The sequence below is a fragment of the Bicyclus anynana genome, chromosome 20, assembly GCF_947172395.1.
Source record: "Bicyclus anynana chromosome 20, ilBicAnyn1.1, whole genome shotgun sequence".
Classification (NCBI taxonomy): domain Eukaryota; kingdom Metazoa; phylum Arthropoda; class Insecta; order Lepidoptera; family Nymphalidae; genus Bicyclus; species Bicyclus anynana.
In genome coordinates this window covers 6,288,502-6,311,063 of record NC_069102.1, presented here as the reverse complement: position 1 = coordinate 6,311,063, position 22,562 = coordinate 6,288,502, and the positions used below count along the sequence as shown (strand labels likewise).

General features: G+C 36.4%; 1 protein-coding gene across 5 annotated transcripts; it reads left to right on the top strand.

Annotated features, from left to right (window-relative positions):
* Positions 1–2,372: 2,372 nt before the first annotated feature.
* On the top strand, positions 2,373–20,737 carry LOC112046718 (E3 SUMO-protein ligase PIAS3). 5 transcript variants are annotated; one of them, XM_024083478.2, is made up of 13 exons: positions 2,382–2,540; positions 4,470–4,621; positions 5,217–5,364; positions 6,867–6,997; positions 8,256–8,433; positions 9,606–9,707; positions 10,624–10,864; positions 11,539–11,773; positions 12,696–12,856; positions 13,728–13,931; positions 14,313–14,468; positions 15,059–15,158; positions 15,775–20,737. In XM_024083478.2, exons 2-13 carry the CDS (start codon positions 4,497–4,499, stop codon positions 15,779–15,781), a joined length of 1,788 nt encoding a protein of 595 aa, XP_023939246.1. In that variant the 5' UTR covers positions 2,382–2,540; positions 4,470–4,496; the 3' UTR covers positions 15,782–20,737. The 5 variants fall into 5 exon arrangements, with proteins under 5 accessions (XP_023939247.1, XP_023939246.1, XP_023939245.1 ...); XM_024083477.2 differs by having other exon boundaries at positions 6,858–6,997; positions 14,316–14,468; XM_024083476.2 differs by having other exon boundaries at positions 2,383–2,540; positions 6,858–6,997.
* Positions 20,738–22,562: the final 1,825 nt, after the last annotated feature.

Genomic DNA, 22,562 nt, shown 5'->3' with positions numbered 1-22,562 from the left:
AATATTGCTAATAGCTATCAAAGATTTCATAAATTATCGTCGACTACTATGCTTTAGTTCCACGCCTTCGGAGTTCACCCACTCTTGTAACATAATCAAAAATCCTCATTAGCTCCTTAAATATGGGCAGTCCTCTTGCTTTTAAAAGATCTGAGGTGACTACTTTCTCTCCTGGGGCTTTTCCATTTTTTAGCTGTTTGCGAACCAACACGATCTCATAGATCTAAACTGATATCAGGAAGATCTTCAGTACGAGTATAATAGCGGAATAGTTTGACTCTGGGATCTTTTAAGTTTTAGTATAAAAATAAGTCAGTAGGTATAACTAATAATTATTATGTTATTAAAAGTTATAAATCAACCTTTTATAAAATGATGACATTCCGGTTTTGAAACCTTTTCTACAACAAGTCGGTTAATTAATGTACATAAAACACACTTTTGACAACCCTATTGTTCAATGTCACGTGATATCCGTTTTCTCTACTTAATGTAAAAAACGTTTAAAAATCCCACTGACAACCAAAAGTTATTGTAACAAAACAGTAAAAAGTACACAGTTAAATTACTTATATTGTTTAAATGTAAAGTTTTTATGTATTATTTATTATTAATAATGCGTAATTAAAATTTGATGTAATAATTAATTCAAACTATAAGATTATACTTTCCGAACGTAACGTTCGGATACACTGTACATGTATTTATTATATTATTTAATATGTGTATCCGAACTGAAATACATTGTCGTACTTTGACTATAGAATTCGATTTTTTTTCCGTAGATATATAATAATAGATAGATAGATACATAATAGATTATACGTCTCTAAGGTTTTTTCATTTACTTTCGAACTAACACCCTTTTCTATATAAAAACATCATGCGTTTCGCAATTTTACATTATTATTAAAAATACATTATTATTTGGTCCATGAAGAATACGTAATGCTTTAGGTAAATATTTCATACCTAGAAACACCAATTTTATACTAAAATTTTAGTTATTTAAAAAAAAAGTTATTATTATTTTCGATCTTAAAAACATTTTGAAATGTTATTTTAGTTAAATATTATTTTGTGCTCAAATGGGATGTGAAAAAAAATATATAATTTTACAGATTTTTATTTAAATTGCTTAATTACATAGAATTAAGAAGCGAATTTCTACATGAGCGAAATAATGGATGTACCAACATAAATACGTCGGTACAATTTCACATAATAGGCTACTTGCCTCTTATGTAAACAGTGTTTAAACTGAATTATGAAAGTATTATAAGCTATATTTTATTTTGTCCCGTCAATAATAACCAGTAAAAAATTTAATATAAATGAAAAAATATCTACGTAAATTTTTTAAATAAAGGTCGCCGAAACACAACACATTAGCAAGTGACGTCAGTCATAGAGATAACTGCGTGATTGGCGTCTGCAGTGATGTGATATATCACGTCACCGCAAGGGCCAATCACAAACCGATGTCTTGTAGCGAATGCCGTCACAGTTTATGATTGGCGTTTGCGGTGACGTGATAAAAATACAATTTTGTTTTATAAAAATATTACAATTACGAGATTATTGTCACAAATAGAAATGTGATTAGAGTTTCTAGTTTTATACAGCAGGCGAGTAGCCTATTTCTTTAGACTTAATTTAATATACCTGTGAAAACTATATGAAAATCCGGTTAGTAAAAACCTATATTCTAGATATGGATTTAAAGTAATTTATAGTATTTTAAGTTAATCCAGGGTAACTGTTCATCCGTGCATTCTGTGCATAAATGTTTGTATTTATTCAGATATTTTGTCGTGATTTTGTACTTTTCATTTTCAAGATTTTCATGTTGAAGATTTTAAATATTTTATTTATTTCATGTGATTAATGTAAAAGAAATATAAGTGTACAGATTATACACATACACATATACACAGATTATACACATATATTATAATATGTATTACGTTTACAAAAAAGTGCTATTTTAAAGTAATATTTTTCATAAACTTAAGTTAAACGAATAAAGATTATCTAAAGATATCAGAAATATAAATATTAATAAATATTTGTAAAACATAAATCCTTGAAAAAAGTTCGTTTCCAAATGTAATGTTCAACCCTAACTATGCGGAAAAGGATGTTGCGTCAATTTTTGTGGTTTATGGTCATCTTTTCGGAGTCGAAAGTTTTAATTGGAAATACACCTCTATTATCCTTTCAAAAGTAATAAAACGCATTTAAAATAATTTCTGTAACTAGTTTCATGATTAAATTATTGTTTAATTTACAAAATTTACATAGATTGAAATTATAATCAGTTTTAATGTCTCAAGTTTCGTTAAAATGTCTGCCTTTGTCTATGCTTAACCAAAACCAATGTGGCGCCTGCAGGTTGACCAACAAGCGTCAAGTGATGGCGTTTCGTGATTGACGTTCTTAAATAGTGAAGGAAATCTAAGAATATTTTTCAGTTTTTGTTGTAAATTTAATATGAGTAATCGTAATCTTTATTACGATTACGGGAACGCAATATCATGGTGAGTAAATTCGTCTATTTTCACTATCATCCATACTGTGTTTTAAATTCTGTAGTTTTAAATTATTTCTATTTGTTTGCGTGCTTAGTAGTATAATTTGTTTTGAATTAAAAGTATTACAGTTATTATCATTATATATTTTAAAAGAATAGAGACACCGGTTTGTTTGTGTACATACTAAATTGTCCCAACTGTTTTTCCTTTCGAAAAAATCGTAGGGTTTTTAATATTTTTAACTGTTAATATGAAGCTTTACATCGTGTGTTACATTCAATAATTGTATTACTGTAGTATGAATTCAGTATCTTACCAATACTTTGGTATCATTTTTTAATCATGTATCATTTAGTTTTTCATTCAATGAATAATTTCTCCAGTATCTGTATCTTTAGTAATATAAAGCTGAAACAAGCAGTTAATGTAGTGATGTTATAAAACTGTTTTGAAAGTTGGAGTAACTATAAATCATTTTCTTTCTGTTTGTCACTATTTAATGGTTGGCATCATGGAAAAACTATTAATGATACCGCAAGTTAAAATAAGAATGTTAAATGTAATTCAATGGTGCCTAGTTTAATGTCTCTAATCTAATGATATCTACAAACTGATCAACTATGCCCAAAACTGTAGGATAGCCGGTGATTACTTTGGATTGTCCTTGCTTATAATTTTTAAACATACGAAAATTGTCAATTGGTTTCCCCTGTTATAATGAAAGTCTCCTTTGTTTTGCTGTTTAAAACATTAATTCTAATTTTAAGGACACAATATTCTATTATATATGTTGTAATACTAGCTAAGTAGTATAAAAAATTCAAGTGACAAATTATTTTTACTCTAATATGGGCTACAAACCTTTAGTTTTTACTGTACAGTTTCGTGTATTCAAAATTTCAGTCAAACTCATCAGAAAAAACAACAGAACTAAACTCAGTTTTGCCTATACACTGATGTTCTAACTATTATAGTTGTGCGCTGTAGGATGGTGCGAGTGACAGTTAATTTCACTCTTGAAAGTTTGCAGCGATTCACGATAATAGTACATATTATGAACATCATAAGGCAACTGTCACCTGCACCATGATACAGCGCACAAACTGTAGTTACAGACATTCAGTTAAACTGTATTTTTTATTCAAAGTTAAGCTCATACTATAAATATTACATAAAATTATACCATATTAAAGGCACAATGAGTGCACTCAAATAAGTTTATCACTTGTAATTTTTTGTAGTGAATCATTAAATATTTTTTACTAATATCATCATGATCCATATCATCATTAGACTTGAGATTTGCCTGTCATTTTTAAAAGCAAGAATTGGCTATGTAGATATTTCATTGTAACTTTTAATTTTAAACTTAACAAAGAACTTGCAAAAGTAATTTTGAAGTTTAGTAGTATTTTTTTTATGGTGGTCCTATTCCCCTATACAATTTAACTTAACTTTGTTGATTAAAAATAATATGTGAATGAAAAGAAAATTCTGGAAAATTTCCTGTACAGGAAATCCAACTTATTTCTCTTACTGAAAGCTCCTCTCATCCCAGTTCTTCCTATTTTGTCAGTGCCAAAATTCTTTTAATAAATAATTTTTCTCCTTAGCAAGCTCTACAGCTGCAGTGGAATAACTGATCTGTAATATATTGTGGGACCGCCAGCGTTGTCTCAATCTAAATCAACATTTCTGACTACATCGTCTGTGTATTAAAATGCTGTAAGACATGTTTTAACCATTGTAAACTAAATGGGTAATTGTTGGATTGCAGATATTCGCTAGCCCCCCAGTCCTGTTAAATGCCATATGTGGTAAGAGAAATAAGAAGGCTTGGCTCTTTCTGTGTCCAAGAAATTTTCCAGAGGATCTCATTAAGATCCATTGTAACTTATAGCAATTTCCGTCCATTTTTGGACTCCTGAATTTCAGTTGACATGAAACATTCGGTTGTCAACAATGGTTAAAACACGATCTTCAGCGAGGGTAGGAAACGCTGCCCAGAGTGCCCCTGCCGAAAATGGAGATGCGCGTCTAAAAACATTTGACATCAGGCCACGGCCACAAAAGGGCACCACCTCTAGGCAAGTGTCATGTCCTCAGTCGTACTGCGTTTGGCCTAGCTCTGTTAGCATGACTCTAAATGTTCACATCACCCTGATATTTTATCTACAATTTGCGATTTCGTTGCATAAAAGGCCTAATGGCAAAGCTTAGATAAAATTTAACAATCACTAAGCGTGCGCGATATTGCAATTTGAGATTACACTAAATTATTTTTAAGGTAAATTTGTTGTGGTCATATTGAAGGGATGTGATCTATTGTTGTTAGTTTAAGGATTTAGATGCATGTGTATTGAGCTTGCGGTGTTGGTATGTAACTACAGTGATTAAATATTGACTTGTTATAGAATTATGTGCATGTTGTCCAATATTATTGCACTTCATAAGCAAAAATATGAGAAAAAATAATATTGGTCACAAATATTCATATAGTATATTATTTAACTGTTCAAATTATAAATAAAAAAAATTAAAATCTAATTTACTTATTCATAGGAAACCTCGGAAAATCATTACCAGTAGACTAGAATCAAATGTTAACCTATCTATGACTTTATTTTATAAAAATGTTTTGTAAATTCCCATTTTAATTTTAAAACATTGTTTGATCACTAGGAACAGCCAGGCGCTGCCATCTGGCGGGTCGCAGGGGAACGACCCGCTAGCGCCCGCGATCCCAAACTCGCGAAATATGTATCACCCTGCCGTCAGCGGGTACAACACAAACCCACAGGATTCACGAGCGCAGAGTATGCCGGTTACGGTGAGATATTTTGTCACAAAAAATTATATTCTGTGACACTACCATCTCTCATTCTAACCATATATTCTCTCATTCCACCGTAGGCTGCAGCAACCACCTATGTAATGTAAAAAAAAATGTAATTCACACTATGTAATCATTTTTTCGTGATATCAAGTCAAGACAAGAGTGAAAATCTATGTACTCATAGTCAGCTCTAGATTGGTATCGCGAGTTGGTATTCGCGGCTAAGACAGAGTTTTGTTAGAGTATGGTGAACATCTGCAGTTTAACTTGGAAGTGTATAATTCGCATCTGAGAACATTTGAATACTAGACAAATTGCATTGTGTAAATACAAATACATTTTGCAAGTACAAATCTCAGCTGGGCATATCTGAGCATGACAACTTCTAAAGATTAGAAGTTGCTTCATTGTTTATATTGACTTGGACTATACTCTTGTTGATAGTCTTATGGGTCCCTCAAACAGGCTCTATAGTATGGCAAGTTAGTTATTGACACTCCCATACTATGCGAGCGACGAGGGAAAAGAATGTGCAGATGTGAAATCATGCGTGCGCGGAAGTGAGTTGCATCAGTCGTCGGTTTTTCATTCATCGCTACACACCCCCCGGTCAATCGGGAGTGTTACGAACGAAGTAGCCAAGCTGTAGATCTAGAGACCAGCAGAGTGCAGTCAGCTTGACAAAAAATAATAATTAGTCTGTGGATGATATAGTTGTCAAGTGTTGGGATGGCAGCGCGATTTTTGCGTCAAACCCTAATGTATCAATTAAAATGTAGTGTAGGAACAAAATTTTGAGGGGTAAACTCATATAATTTAATTGAACTTCGACTGAAATCGAAATCTCTGAAATCTAAATAATCGTTTTCTGCCTTTCGGGCGGAAAAAGGTTATATTAGCGGATATAACCTTTTTCTTTTTTTTTCTTTTTTCGGATGTCGCTATTCCGAGATCTAGACCAGACATTTTCCTTTTGTCCAAACGAACAAAGCAAATAGTACTTGTAGAGCTTACTGTGCCGTGGGAGCCTAACATTCCGAAGGACCACAGTTTAAAAGTAAATAAATATTATAACCTAACAAATGAAGTAACTAAAAATGGCTATGTAGTTAGTCTGTTCGCCGTAGAAGTACGTGCGAGAGGATTACCAGCAAAATCTCTCTATAACTTGCTTAAAGACCTTGGCCTCTCTAGAAGTGCAGCGAGTTCTACATTAGAACGAGTATCCCAAGCTGCTCTAATAGGATCTTACCAAATTTGGATAAGTAGGGAGAACAACAGGAGCTGAGAAGGGGAGTGTTGATCGATCATCAAGGAATTCCTTAACCCTACATCCATTAGTCACAAGTCCTGGACTTTGCTTTGCGATGGACCCGGCACCTGCACGGTGAATCCTTGGAATGCTAAGATATTCTCATATAGTCTGTGGAGGATATTCAGCGGGCATGTGTTGTGCAAGGGGCAGTTAAAATGTGTGAACCACGCAGGGTCGCCAGAACCCCATGTACGGCAGCGGCATGTACCACGGCTACAGCAGCAGCGGTGCCACGCTGGCCCCCATGCCGTCCCCCTCGCCCACCACGCCGCTGCCACCATTCCCGGTACACCCCGATGTTAAGTTTAAAAAGTGAGTATATCTTCTATATATTCTAAATATAAAACGAAAGACTCATAACGAAATAATATAATTTAAACCAATATTTTGCAATGCATTTTTTTTCTATATTAGTATCCCCCCTATTTATTATTTATTATTACTCCTAATCTTTTTCTATAAGCTTGGTAATGTAAGATTAATATGTATTATGTACTAATCGTGTATTATTTTATAATTTTATTATTTAATAATTATTGTTAGCGATGCAGCAAATGTATTTCCGATCGGTCCGTGAGCTTACCCTGGGGTCATGCCTGAAAATCAGCACTACAGCTCTCAACTGTAGTATCGAGCTGAGGCAGCGCCCCATTCAGCTGAATTTCTTTATTAAATTGTTATGCTAAGTACAGACAGAGTAACTTTGTAATTTAAGTAGTTATCTTTAAGTAGCTTGTCAGCTCTGTTAGTATAAGTTTGTAATTTCTTCTTGTTTTTTTTAATTTGTTCTTTTTTTAGCTGAATAAAGGATTTTATTATTATTATTAAATATCGAAAACAGTTTGATACATAAAAAGGGAATGCCCAATCTAACCTGGCTCTGGCCTACCCTAACCACCTGGCAATTTACTTATATCTAAAAAAATCTTGATAATTCTACTTTAATAATCAAATTTATTACTATACTTTAATAATTACTTTATCATAAAAACTTTGCTACATTGTTTTACGACATTTTAAATTCATCTTTCATCATTCATCAAGCTAAGATCGTTGACTTATGATTGATTTGTATGTTCGTTTTCTTGTTTGTTAAGCTTGTTGTTAACAGAAAAAATAATAAGTACAAAATAAATTATACAGCTTCAAATGTTACTTCGCCACTTTGGTTGGCACACCGGCAAACATTTAGCCCTAGAAGAGTGATAAAAAAATGTAATTTTCGTTAAGAAACATACTTTTATTGAGCCAATTATTAATTGAAGTCTGGTTAAAACTTGATTTATATCATATTATCATCTCCATATATTTTTATACAGGGGTACACCTGGGTTACCTGCGCCGACGTTGTATGGGTCGGTGTGCGTTCCACCTTTACCCCTTTGGTAGGGAGATATATACATTTCTTCTATTATCCTCATGCGATTTCTCTTATAGGGAAGGGGCCTGGCCATGTAGTGGGCCATTGAATTATGATCCTGTCCTGGAAATATAAAGTTCAAATTCAAATAAGACTTCTTATAGGCGAACAGTTCGTCGACAATTGTAAAATAGTGGAATCGCACCTCAGGCTACCGTTCTACGATGTGCTGGCGGAGCTGATGAAGCCGTCGACGATGATGCCGATGCAGGCGGGCCGCATGCAGGAGGGCACCTTCATATTCCACCTCACGCCGCAGCAGGCCACCGAGATCGCGTGCGGGAAGGACATTGTTGGCACTAGTAATAAGCTCGACTATGTTATACAGGTCAGTTTATATTTTATTAAAATAATAGCAAACGAAAACTGTGATAGCCTAGTGGATATGACCTCTGCCTCAGATTCCGGAGGGTGTGGGTTCGAATCCGGCCCGGGACATGCACCTCCAACTTTTCAGTTGTGTGCATTTTAAGAAATTAAATATCACGTGTCTCAAACGGTGAAGGGAAAACATCGTGAGGAAACTTGCATACCAGAGATGTGAAGTCTGCCAATCCGCATTGGGCTAGCGTGGTGGACTAAGGCCTAACCCCTCTAATTCTGAGAGAAGACTCGAGCTCAGCAGTGAGCCGAATATGGGTTGATAATGATGATGATGAATAGCAAACGCCACGCGGTTTCACCCGCGTAGTTCCTGTTCCCGTAGGAATACAAGGATAGCCTATAGCACCCGAGGATAGTGTAGCTTCCCAACATTGAACGAATTTTTCAAATTGGTTCAGTGGATTCGGAGCCTATTCAATGCAAACAAATAAACAATTAAATCTTGCCTCTTTATAATATTAGTATAGATAGCGCTCGTGACCTTGTCTGCGTGAAATTGTGAAGTTTTTCCCGAATCACGCGGGAACCATGGACTGGTCCGGGATGAAAAATAGTCCTATATGTGGCTCAAAAACCTCCTCGTCCTCCCCTCAAAACCAAAATCAAACACTAGTCCAGACAAACAAAGAGAGACAGACACAAAACAAAACTCTAAATATCCACTTCGAGGGGGTAATGTTATTGCCACAGAGTAACCAGAGTGAGTCTTTACAAGCAACATACTGAAGCCGATGAAACCCATTAAAAACACAAACGTAACGCGCGTCTCCTTGACAACTGCATATACAAACCTTTTTCATAATTTGTATTTCATAATTTAACACTTACAACAATTACGTAAATGATGTAATAATCAATAAAAAAAAACTCCATCTTAATTCTTTACTTTTTGTGAACAATTTTAAATATATTTAAAAACAAGACTAACCGACTCGAGAATATATTACTTTTTGTATTTCGTATTTGGAGACGCTACGACATCGTCGTGTTCCGTATATTATTGATTAATCTGTGGTTGTTGCCATGTAAGGCTAATTAAAATGAATTACATTGTATCTGCATTTTTTAAATGTAATTATTAATGTAGTATTTTATAATTAATATTTTTTGTTCCAGGCACAATTACGATTTTGTCTGTTAGAAACATCATGTGAACAAGAAGATTACTTCCCACCTAGCGTTAATGTTAAAGTTAATAATAAGATGTGTCCCTTACCAGTAAGTAACTTACTCTTTTATTCATAGTTAAGTTTGCAGTTTTAATTTTTATCTTAATTTTAATACATTCCAACACAGATTTTGTCAGATTCTAAGACCTACCTAATGCACACAAAATTTCATAAAAGCAGTCCAACCATCATAATTATTCAGAGTATTTCTGAAGTTAGTTTTTTTGGTTGCCCTAAACGTACTAATATTAAGGGTTCATACTTGGAGGTGGAGCCGTGATAGCCCAGTGGATATGACCTCTGCCTCCGATTCCGGAGAGTGTGGGTTCGAATCCGGTCCGGGGCATGCACCTCCAACTTTTCTGTTGTGTGCATTTTAAGAAATTAAATATCACGTGTCTCAATCGGTGAAGGAAAACATCGTGAGGAAACCTGCATACCAGAGAATTATCTTAATTCTCTGCGTATGTGAAGTCTGCCAATCCGCATTGGGCCAGCGTGGTGGACTATTGGCCTAACCCCTCTCATTCTGAGAGGAGACTCGAGCTCAGCAGTGAGCCGAATATATGGGTTGATGACGATACTTGGAGGTACTGAACAACTTGCAAGGTATATTCCCATAATCTTCATCTAGCGCGCTCGAGTAACTGCAAAAATCCCATCTTCGGCTCGCCTACTATTGTCTGTATAAGGGCTGTTAAAATTGTATATTTTTTGAAAAAGAAAGAATTTTTTAACTTTTTCTTTAAACTCAGTTATCTTTATAATATTTATTAGAAAATTTGAACTAGAAATCCTACATTATTGGATGAAAAGTCTTAAATCAAATTTAGTGTGTCAAAAAATATATTGAAAGTATGTTGTCTAAAGATATTGACTGCTAAAAAGTACTTGTGGCGCCCCCAACCCTAGTTTACGGTATCTCAATATTGTACATCAAATGAACACAAAAACCTTATTTCCAGAATCCAATACCAACTAATAAACCAACACCAGAGCCAAAGCGACCGCCGCGACCAGTCAACATCTCGTCCCTAGTGAAACTGTCACCCACAGTAGCAAACACGATACACGTGACGTGGGCGGCGGACTTCACACGGGCTTATGTTTTGAGCGTGTTCATGGTCAAGAAGCTTACCTCTGCAGAACTGTTGGTCAGACTGAAGGCGAAGGGAACCAAGAATCCGGACTATACTAGATCATTAAGTGAGTGGAACTTCCCTTTTTTTTGATTAAAAGAATATTTGGCATATCTTTTAAATTTGACAAATATTCTCATTTCCCACCAACTAGTCGGGATAGACTGTATTGGGAGTGGGTACGACAATAGACCAACGGGGCGGACATCGAACCACCACCTCGGTGATGAATCCGACTGCTCTTAGTATATATACATTGAACATCTTAACCACATTTTCTGTATATATATATATACTAATTGTTTCTTTTGTATTTATAAAAAAAGTTGTAATAATTATGAAAGTTGTTTTCGACACATGTAACTTTCACATAGGCATCATAATAATCCATATCACATCAGCCAATAGACCATTGATGGACTATTGAAGGGACAGTGAGAGACGTCATCTCTCAATCTTCATAATATATTTCTCATCGAAGACATCACTAGCAAAAATATAATTATCACGTAGAGTGCATCCTACGCCCGCAGGAGTTTTGTAAGTCCACCAGTGAAGTAGCAATATGCAACGCACATAGATGAAACCTTTAAATAATAGTACCATTTTCACCATCAGCCTGTATCTACCCACTGCTGGACATAGGCTTTTCCGAGAGAGCTACCACACACAATCCGACTTGCTTATCTACCTGCTTCCCACTACCTACTTCTACATTAAAAAGTACCATTTTATCAACAGTTAAAGAGAAACTGTCCGAAGACTACGACAGTGAGATAGCCACAACGTCGCTGCGTGTGTCGCTAATGTGTCCGCTGGGCAAGATGCGCATGTCGTGTCCGTGTCGGCCGGCCGCGTGTCCTCACCTGCAGTGCTTCGACGCGTCGCTGTTCCTGCAGATGAACGAGCGGAAACCCACGTGGCTGTGTCCCGTTTGCGACCGGCCTGCGCCCTACGACTCTCTTGTTGTGGACGGGTGAGTTTTGTCACACGCTCTTGTAATAGTTATTCAAATCTGCCCACTGGGAAAATGTCGGAGCCGTGCCGAGCAGTGACGTGCCCGCACCTCCAGTGCAAGCAACTTTAAAATTATAGCAACGTGGTGCTAGGCCCATAACTTTAGTCCATCATTTCCCAACCTGTGGTCGGTGTCATCTCTGGACTGGACCATACGTAAATGCTAATGTCTCGTATTTGAAATACTAATTTGAATATTGAAAGGGTCTGACCTTTCAACACGGATCTTACTGATACTACTGGCTGGTTGGCAGCGGCACAGGAAAACCAAATAATAGAAATGTCCTGTGATTCAGCATTGAAATCAATTTCAAATTTAAACACATTATAAGGAGATATCGGACAAAGCATTAATTGTCCGATATCTCCATAAAAACATTAATTGCTTTTTTCAACCACATACCTATGTGAAAAGCATTCTCTACTCTTGTATATACAAAAACAGATAACAAGTAGAATCTGATTTGAGATTATAACTTAAAAGCAACACCAACCTTCACATTAATTTTCTTTCATATTTTTCACAATAAACTACTAATAAGTATATATATGTACTTATTTTTTATCTGTAATAATTAAAATAAATATCTAATCGGATTATTTTTTCTTTTTATTTTATTAAAGGGGTTCGTGAAAATTTTGCTTTATTTCCTAAGGGTCCGTGGCTGAAAAAGGTTGGGATACGCTGCTCTAGTCAAAACCACCTTTCATGGCCCCCTGACCTCTCAGCCATATGGGAAGAGCGAACATGAACCTTGCTCATGGCATGTTTTCCGACTTTGACTGCCTACAAATGATTTACATGTCCCAATAGTCAGCCGTTAAAATAGGCTATAATTATGATGACTGGTTAAAAGACAAGTTCTGTCATGTTCCGTCAGGTACTTCCAAGAGGTGCTGACGTCGCCGCGGCTGGCGAGCGAGTGCAACGAGATCCAGCTGCACGCGGACGGCAACTGGTCGGCGCACGCGCCGCCCGCGCGCGCGCCGCAGCCGCAGCCCGCCGCCGAGCCGGCCGTCACGCTCATATCCGACGACCTGGGTATGATACATTCAGCTATACTACAGCCATACTCGATGTGCACTGTTTATCAACAAACAATTTGAAATGAAGGTAGAAAATACATTTCATAACTTACTAGCGGACGCCCGCGACTTTGTCCGCGTGACCGCATGAAACTCGATGGAAATTTTCAACCCCTAATTCACTCCCTCCTGTTAATGTTTTTGCATGTTTTAAATATAATAAATAAATAGTCCACTAATTATTTTACAAACTGATAACTTCAACCACTCTGTAACCCTTTAGGCACCCCTAGGATTTTTGAAAAATCATGAATTATTTTTAGTATTATTCTAAAATATTTCTTTTTAACAATAACAGTTTTAACTACCTATCTTTACCGTACACCTACTCCACACAGGCGATTTAGCTCTTAGAGTCAAAAAACATATTTAAAAACTAAAATTTTCATGTCCAATAATTCATATTAAAAAAATATTATTATTGGAGTTAACTCCTTAAGAAGCGATTTTCTTATATTACCCCCGGTATGAAAAAATTCGATATGGGCAGTAAAATTCGATAAACGACCTTTCACCGTGCACTGCCGCCAACAGCGTGCACATGCGAGCACGCCGGGGTCTGCTGCTCCTGGGTTGCGCACCTTTTACTTTCCAGGCGTAGGTATTGAGACGTACATTGTGTATGCTGCGGGGCAACATACACTTATTTAGACAGTCGATCTGAAAGCGTAAACTCCGTTCGTGCGTCGGAGCTGACACACACTTCTTTTTTTTTAAATCTTGTAGAACAATAATGAACTATTTAAGTCCATTTAAAAAGAGTGTCAACTAGTCTATTGTACACTGTGGCAATGGGTCGTTAAAATATACTGATGAATCGTCAACAGAAGTGATACCAGTGGAAGGGAACAACGCCAAACGCGCGGCGGTCGGCGACGGGCGCACGCCCAAGGCTGTGGAGACCCTGGTGGACCTCACGTCTGACTCCGAGGATGAACTGCCGCTCAAGAGGAAGGTGACCCAGCCCAAGAGCACGCCCCCCGATATGGACATGCCCACAAAAACGGAAGACAGTTATAATTCCTCAAATGGTAAGCAATATTCCAATTCCTCTGCGAATGATAGGAGTTAGACTGTTACTCCACAATGCTAGGCCCAATGCGGATTGGCAGACTTTACACATGTAGAAAAAAAAAAAATTCTTAGATGTGGAGGTTTTCTCATGATGTTTGTCCTTCACCAAATGAGACGTGTGATATTTTAATTTCTTAAAATGCACGTAACTGAAAAGTTGAAGTTGCATGCCCCGCACCGGATTCGTACCTGCGCCCTCTCGAAGGCATCAAAGGCTTATCACGAGTCCCAAGCTCGCCTCTGCTAGTTTTTCTCTACCACTTGATGGACACAATATGGTGATTCCATGAAATGATTCGTCTCTGGTTCAGTTTTTATGTGACTATGTGTTGTTGCAGCAGAGGCGGTGTCGTCAAGCGGCTACCGGTCGCCGGGCGGCGGCGCGGTCATCTCGCTGGACAGCCCGTCCCCGCCCGCGCCCGCCTCGCCGCAGCCGTCGCACGCGCCCGCGCACACGCATGACGCCGCCTCGCCGCGCTCCACCACTGAACACTGTGAGTGATGACTCTAAGGGTACCAACGCACTATCCAATCGGATAGTGCGTTGGTACCCTTAGAGTCATTATGCCAGAATGCGGCTAGCCGTATTGGTTACGCTTGCGGTTAGCCGGGTGACGGACAGCCGCAATCCTAACCGGAAAGTAACCGTCATGGTTTGCGGTTGGGTCGACTCATTTCCAAGATGGACGTCGAAGAAGTAGCAGTTATTTATTATATTTACTCGCGTTAAATAAAGAACAAGAAACAGAAAAAAAGGTACTGTATCCTCATTTGCAAGCTTTTAAACGTAAATTTTTATTTTGAATTTCAATTATAATTTTTTTGTATCGAAATCCATAATGCGCATTCCGGTTAACCGCATAGTGCGTAGGTACCCCAACTAGCCGACGCGCAGTCATCTCGCTGGACAGTCCATCCCCGCCCCGCCGCAGCCGTCGCACGCGCGTAGAAATTGTAGAAATTGTCAGAAGTATGGTTATAATAAAACTTGTCCCTGTTCCAACTTAGACTGCAGCGTCACTTCGGTTAGATCGCGGTCAAGGGCTAGCATGTCATAAAATAATAAATAAATAATTGGTTCCAGGCACAAGTAATAACACAGACCGAGAGGAGAACGAGCCAGTGTCGTCGCCTTGGACACCCTACGCAGACGTGGAGCGGGACAGTCACGACTCGTATCGAAGGTAGGTGTCATCGTCATCATTGTCTCATTTTTCGTCATCACCATCATCATCATCATCATCATCATCATCATCATCATCATCATCATCATCATCATCATCATCATCATCAGCATCATCATCATCATCATCATCATCATCATCATCATCATCATCATCAACATTATCATCATCATCATCATCATCATCATCATCATCATCATCAACGTAATCGTCGCTGTCATCGTCAACATCATCATCAACCTTTCTGGCTCTATTTCTATTGTTTCTTGGATCTGTGGGAAACGCAATCTCTGAGCGGCCGGACATTATTTTATTTCATTCATTGTCAGATTATCCATATCATGGGGGTGCATTTCAAATGGCCTGACGTCCGCCAAAAATTCTTTTGATATATCCCTTGGCACGGGGGTGGATTTCAAACAGCCAGTTTCCATCTTGGGGATGCCGCTATAAATTTGTAATGTCTTCTTGTCATCAGGACTCTGACTCTGATCATCTCCTGATGACAAGAAGACATTGCGTGTGCAAAATTTCATCCTAATCAAAGATTTTTTTACATACATAGTTACGAGTGGACCTAATATAAGCGTGTTAATATTATGTCTCTGCTGTCCAGGTACTGACTAAGGGAGAAGAGTGGCCGCCCTTCCTACACCAGCAGCCATTCTTCTGATGAGGAGCAAGAGCCCTCCTATCCTGAAGTACCACTTCTGCAGCCTTAAGTGATTGGCTGTTAATTTGGAGAACTATAAGTGACGTAACATTAAGGCAGTGTAGTGACACAATTATTATTAGTTTTAACTGCAGAATAATATACTCAGAGGCACAATTATCCGCCCACTTTAATTTTCTCGCGTCATAGTATATTTGCGGCGGATATTTTGCCTCTGAGTATAGTTAGATTCCTAATTGTCCCCCAAACCAACGCAGCGTCTATTTGAAAAATACTGGCCAAGTACGTGTCGGGCCATGCGTGGTGTAGGGTTCCGCAGAGTTTACGTTACCAATGCCGATTTAGAACAGAGGTTATTATTTGGCAGGCTACAACTTTTAAATTAGCACTTTAAACCGTAATTTTATTTTAAGCGGCTAAAGTTTCTTTTTGTCACACAACAAAAAGAGATAAGTGCACTAGATCTCTAAATCGAAAGATGTTAACAAGTATAAAAATTCGCCTCCATTTTACATGAATAAAAATATTATTTTATAGATTTTATTAAAAGGACACTGATGGTGTGCTTACTTTACAAATGTATGTACTCATGTAAAGTATTAATAGTCTCTGAGCTAAACCACAGAGGAACAGACGGACTTGGCAAAACTTGTTGACTGTGGAACCCTAAAAATCAAGTTTGCACTTGAAATAATAATTGTGTACAAAAGTACCTATTTAAAACAGTCACTAGCAAACATTCTCATTTTAAAAAGTATCCACCAATTTGTGTTGTTTTTGAAAAATTGTCCATGTGCTGGTTGTCGTTTATTGGAAAAAAATAACATTATTTTTGAACATAATATGAGATCCGCTTATATAAAGTAGAGTCCACATTTATGTCGGTCACTCGTTGTAATATTACAATATTACGGTAGACCGTATCTTGCTTTGTATCATGGTTATGTATCCCAATTTAATTGTTAATAGAATATCAAGTTTGTAGCATAATAAATAAAAGTCTTACATACAAACTTGAATGAAGGAATGAAAAACACAATGGAAATTGTGAGAGCCTCTAGACCTCTTTAATCCGGCCCTATCGAAAATCCATTATTAGCAGATACCTACTAACTATAAACTACCTCCCTGCAAAATTTCATCTTTGTACGTCAAGCGGTTTTCGAGATTTCGTGAGAATGACCTTTCGCATTTATATATTAAGAAGACTAACCGACGAACGAACATTATTTTCCCCGTTTTGGCCACATTTTTGATCGGTGCTTTGCTCTTATTGGTCGTAGCGCGATGTTATGTAGCTTATAGCCTTCCTCGATAAATGGGCTTTGCAACACAAAAAGATTTTTTCAATTCTTACCATTAGTTCGTCAGTAGGTAAGGCAGAAGTACGAAATTGACTAACGGGCGAGCAAATGTTGTATGATGACGTCACGGCGTTAAACGCGAGCTGATCACCGCGCGCTCACTTTAAAATTCTATATCTCGGGAATTGAATACATATCGAAATAATTCTATCATGAATATTTTTTGTTTTCAACGGAGAATACAGAAAGCTAACATTTAAAAATAGTTAACATTATTCATTATAATACATGTCAACAATACGAATACCTCGATTGGATCGGACGAATGATACAGATGTGGACTCTGCTTAAAAGCACTGCCGTTTTCGGTTTTACTATATGATCTTTTTGTACCAAAGGCAGGTCTCGACGTATTTATATCTATGGTATTCTCAGGATAATATTGTAAATATCGAATTGATAATATACTATTTTTGAAATGAACTGTGTTGTGTTAAATTGTTTATACGTTGATTGCCTTTATATGTACCAATTTCCCGTAACTATGTGCACAATTTCTTAGGTGCTTAAGATTCTATTCCATATGATCATCTTGGTCGTGGTTACTGCAGTGGCGTGCACAGGTTTTTAACTAAGGCATGGCACTATGCGTACAAGGTGCCCATTGAAATTAAGGCTCGTATTGATTTGTCAAGGTAGGCAGGGCATTTGTGTTTCTGGACACTTGCAGTGTCTTTAAACTTGTTTTTGTCGTCGCAATATTTACTAAATCCAACAGTTAACACCTACCAGTATGAGTTTTTCCCCAATTTTTCCAAAATGTATACTCATTTTATAAAGTAGGTAAGTATGTTTGTTTTATTTTGATGTGTTGCAGTAAAATTGATAAATTTTGTGTATATGGAATGAAAAACACAATGGAAAGTGCAAGGCCATTAGCAATCGGTCTTTTTGTCCAAGACAAATTCCTGAGGAATATCTGTTCCTGAGGAATACGAAAACAGAGAACTTTTTTCTTTATGAAAGTCTTTTTCAGTGAAGATGTTTGCAAATGTGTCATGGATATATAAATTCGCATTTGCATTTATAATTTAGTTAAGTTTCTATTCTGTCAAAATCACAATATTCAATATAATCATTGATCTCTTATATTAAAAGGATGCAGTATAATAAGTACAAAATTTCACTTGAAAACTGGCCAATTTTGCTTTGACAGCTTTAGACTTATTGGTAAAGAAAATTATACCTATAAGGCCTTTAAATATAGTTCAATTTTGAAAAAAACACCAAATTCAGAGCAAGTTCAACCTTAAGTATTGAGTTTAAGGTTGAATTTGCAAATGTGACTACTTCAATTGAGTGCCAAGAATGTTTGGCACTTGCATCCACTTTTTAATAGGAGATTGATGAGTATAATAGAATAAGCTTCATATATTGAATTTTCCTGGAAAGCTTTTACTTATTAGATAAAAAGTCTCGTATAGAAGACAACACTAAACGAAACAGTACTAATTCTTAGCTGATTTCATACTCTAATTTTCTGATTATAAATCGCCTTTTAAGTCAAGTCTCTTAAGTTGCGTGATACATTTTATATAGAAGTTTTACATATGCGTGTAAGTCACATGATGAAGCAGCAACTATTTTGTAAGTCCTAAGGTCCTGAAATTGTAAGTGCATTTCTATTTTCTAAATAAATGTTTCTAAGATCTAAATTTACGATGGTAAATTTTGATATTGTTAGTATTTGTACCTTCTTATTTAAATACATACTTGTATAAGAAAATAATTCTATAACTTATTTATATTTAAGAAATAGAATATTTTGTGTAATGTATAGTAGAAAAGTTATCTTTTAAATATTTGTTACTTGATAGGTAACTCCACTGAATTGCTACAATTCCAAATAGCTCTTTGATAAAATGAATTAGATTAACAATTAATTAATGTAGATATAAATGGATCGTGATTCTTCTCCTAAGAGTTTTGCAACAGAATAAAGAATGATACATAATGAGCAGCAGATATACAAGCAGCGCAGTGAGGCCGGTGAAACCCATAAAAAAAGTCACGCGTCCTTGACATCCGCTTATACAAACTTTTCATAATTTTTATTTCAAGATTTAACTAACAACTATTACGTAAATATACGAATACCTATAAAAAGTACTCCAATCTTTACCTATAAAAAAATACTCCAATCTTATTTTTTTCGGTTTTTGTGAAGAGTTGTTAAAATATTTGAGAACATAATACGCCATTTTTCTTGAATAATATTGAAAATTACTGATGCAACATTTCGTGTCGTACTGACTCGAGAATGTATTCGTTTTTGAATTTGTATTTGAAAGGCTGCATCCCTGCCGCGTTTCTTACGCTCTATCTGCCAATTATTCTTTAATCTGCGCAATTAGCTTGACTTTTATAGGCCTCCGCTAAGAGTAGGTACTGGATGGAGACCAATGAACTTTAAAGCAAGATAATTTAGGTCATATTAATTCATCCGTTGCGTGTTTTAAACTCAAATTATCGATAGTAACACAGAATAAAGATGATCAAGAGTCTTTACAAGCAGCGTGGTGAAGCCGGTGAAACCCATGAAAAAATGACACGCGTCTTGAAATCTACATTTACAAACTTTTTTCTTCGTTTGTATTTCAAAATTTAACACTAACAACAATAACGTAAATTAATATAATAATCAATAATTACTATTAAATAATACTCGCATCTTATTTCTTCAGTTTTTGTGAACAGTTTTTAAAATATTTAAAAACCTAAGACGCCATTTTCTTGATAAATATTGAAAATAACTGATGCGACGCTTCGTGTCGACTGACTCAAGAATGTACCTATTCGTTTTTGAGTTTTATATTTGAAACGGCTACTACATCGTCGTGTTCCGTGCGCTCTATCTGCCCATTATTCTTTAATCTGTAGATAGTAAGTAATCTTTTGCTTAAGGTTAATTGTCTTGTACGAGTAGATACAGCGAAATCTGTTTTGTCATTGTATCGTAGTTGGAATACTATGTGAAGATTCCCTTTATAGGGTGACCAGCAAAATGAAAACCTTGAGTAGTACTATGCACAGACTACTAAAAAGCACTTGTGGCGTCCTCAATCCAGTTCCAGGTCCAATCTAGGTTTTTTTTTATTTTTCTGGTAAGGCCTATTTTTTACCTGACCTCAATACATTCACGCTTTAGTAGTAATACGGAAAAATTTTAAGTTGCACAGAATAGAGACTATTTATAGTCTCTTCTCTGTGTTTATACATAATTCATATAATATTGCAATACACACAATATGTATAATAATATAATTATTTATTTAATATATAATTAATTATATAAATTAAACACTACCACTTTCTGAACTGAATGTTTGAGTTGCCAGGTAAAATAAAACACTTATACATTTTTGATTTTATACAACATTAGGTTTTTTTTTAATGTCTAATTGTATCGTCGTGAAGCATAGTAATAAAAAAAGAAAATTAATCTCGATTTTTTTTCAATTTTTCTTTTTGTAGATACAAGTTATTTATTTAAATGTAAAATATTTCATCAGTGACAAAATTAGAATAAATGTAAATACGTGCTGATGTGTTTTATTTTATACTTGCAGCAGACGCTCGCGACTTCGTCCGCGGAAGGCGGCATTTTACGAGTAATTTATTTTTACGTAAATTTACGAAAGTAAGTTCGTTATCAATCTTACCCAAGTGAGGTTAAGGTATCGAAGTTAAAGCTTTTTCAATATCGTATCATGTACAAATACAAAGTCTATTGTAGGTAGGCACCTACTAAGACTAATAAATTTTTCGCGTCCTTGTCATTGGATCGAGTTTCTCTGCATGTTCTTCTGCATGTTCGAATCAGAAATGATGCGCTGAGCAAGTGGCAACAGGCAGGTCACATTTTGACAGACGTTGGGATCCCAAGGTGCTGAAATAGGGACCCCGCACCGGAAAGCGCAATGATGATTGACCCTCTAGGTAAATCGACGAAATAAATCCGGTTGTAGGGAGCCGCTGGATGCTGGTGGCTCGAGACGGTAGTATTAGGAAGTCTATCCAAGAATCCTATGTCCAGCAGTGGACTCCTGTCGGCTGATAATGATGATGATATAATGAACGTACTCTAACCATTCAGAGTATTATATATTTTTTTACCTATCGCCAGAAATACCACAATAGTCTTAAAACCTGAAGCCAGAATTTCGTCTAAAGACAATTACAAAAGTCAAAAGAGGATTTTTTTTTTCTCGGGTTAAGCCTAAAAATTTTACAAAATTTGAAAATTATAAGTTTAGCTACTTTCTTTGTTTATTTCAATGATACACTCGATAAAAAAGTAGTATGTCACAACAAACATTTTGGCACCAATTTTATTATGTGGTGATAGATAGATGATCAAAAACTACAGATTTTTCGGGATTTACCGCTCATCTATTGGGGCCTCCCAACTAAATTTGATACAGGGCCCCTCCAAGGCAAGCTACGCCACTGTCAAGTACCTGAATGTAACAGGATGCACTCCAGCAGACACCGTTCAGGGATGAGCAGGCAGCAGGCAGGTCAGCAAGTGTTGATGTCGGTCAGTATCCGACGGATGTGTTTGTCGTACAGCGACGTGAGGGTACGACCGCAGACGAGTTTGTCTAAATTCGCTGTCGAGGGGCCCCCAACTAACTTTGATGCAGGGCCCCTCCAAGGCAAGCTACGCCACTGCCTACCTACTAGTTACTATACGTCCGCTAATTTAGTTAGCATTTCTATGTCACTACATTTCGCTTAATCTTAAAACAAAGTCGCTTTCCTTAGGTGTGCTCAAATCTTTAAAACTACGCAACGGATTTTGATGCGGTTTTTTTTAATAGATAGAGTGATTGAAGAGGAAGGTCTAAATTTATAATAACATCATGGTTCCCGCGACATTTGTGAAAAACTGAAATCCACGCGGACGAAGTCGCGGGCGTCCGCTAGTTAAATATTAATAAATATCTTTAAAAATATAGGAATTATTTACTATAGAATCATATTAAAAAAAATAGACCAAAATCCTTATATCTATGTCTACGTAACCACAAGACCATTATTCTATGTGAAGGTCAACAACCTTGTGCTCCTAATTTGTCATTTAAAATTTTTTAAATTTTGGCGGACTTGGCGACAGTGGAGAGAGTTTAAAACCGTAAACAACTCTTCAATATATTTAATTTAATTTACGTGAGTAGATAAAAGTTAAAACGTATTTTTTTGGATTAATTGCGATTAAGTGGTAACGAAGCGAAAGATTCCACCGGTCACAATCTGTATGCGCCCTTCCATTTTTGTGCCGGTCGTAAAACTTCTCTCATCCCTTTTCGACGCCAAGTTGACTGCGTTCGTTGTCTCGCTTGCTCTCACGGCCTGGGACACGTA

Coding starts and splice junctions, on each gene's coding strand:
- LOC112046718 (XM_024083476.2), top strand. CDS start 4,497: ATGGTTAAAACACGATCTTCAGCGAGGGTAGGAAACGCTGCCCAGAGT. Junction 4,622..5,216: donor CAAAAGGGCACCACCTCTAG/GCAAGTGTCATG, acceptor TTTGATCACTAG/GAACAGCCAGGCGCTGCCAT. Junction 8,434..9,605: donor AGCTCGACTATGTTATACAG/GTCAGTTTATAT, acceptor TTTTTGTTCCAG/GCACAATTACGATTTTGTCT.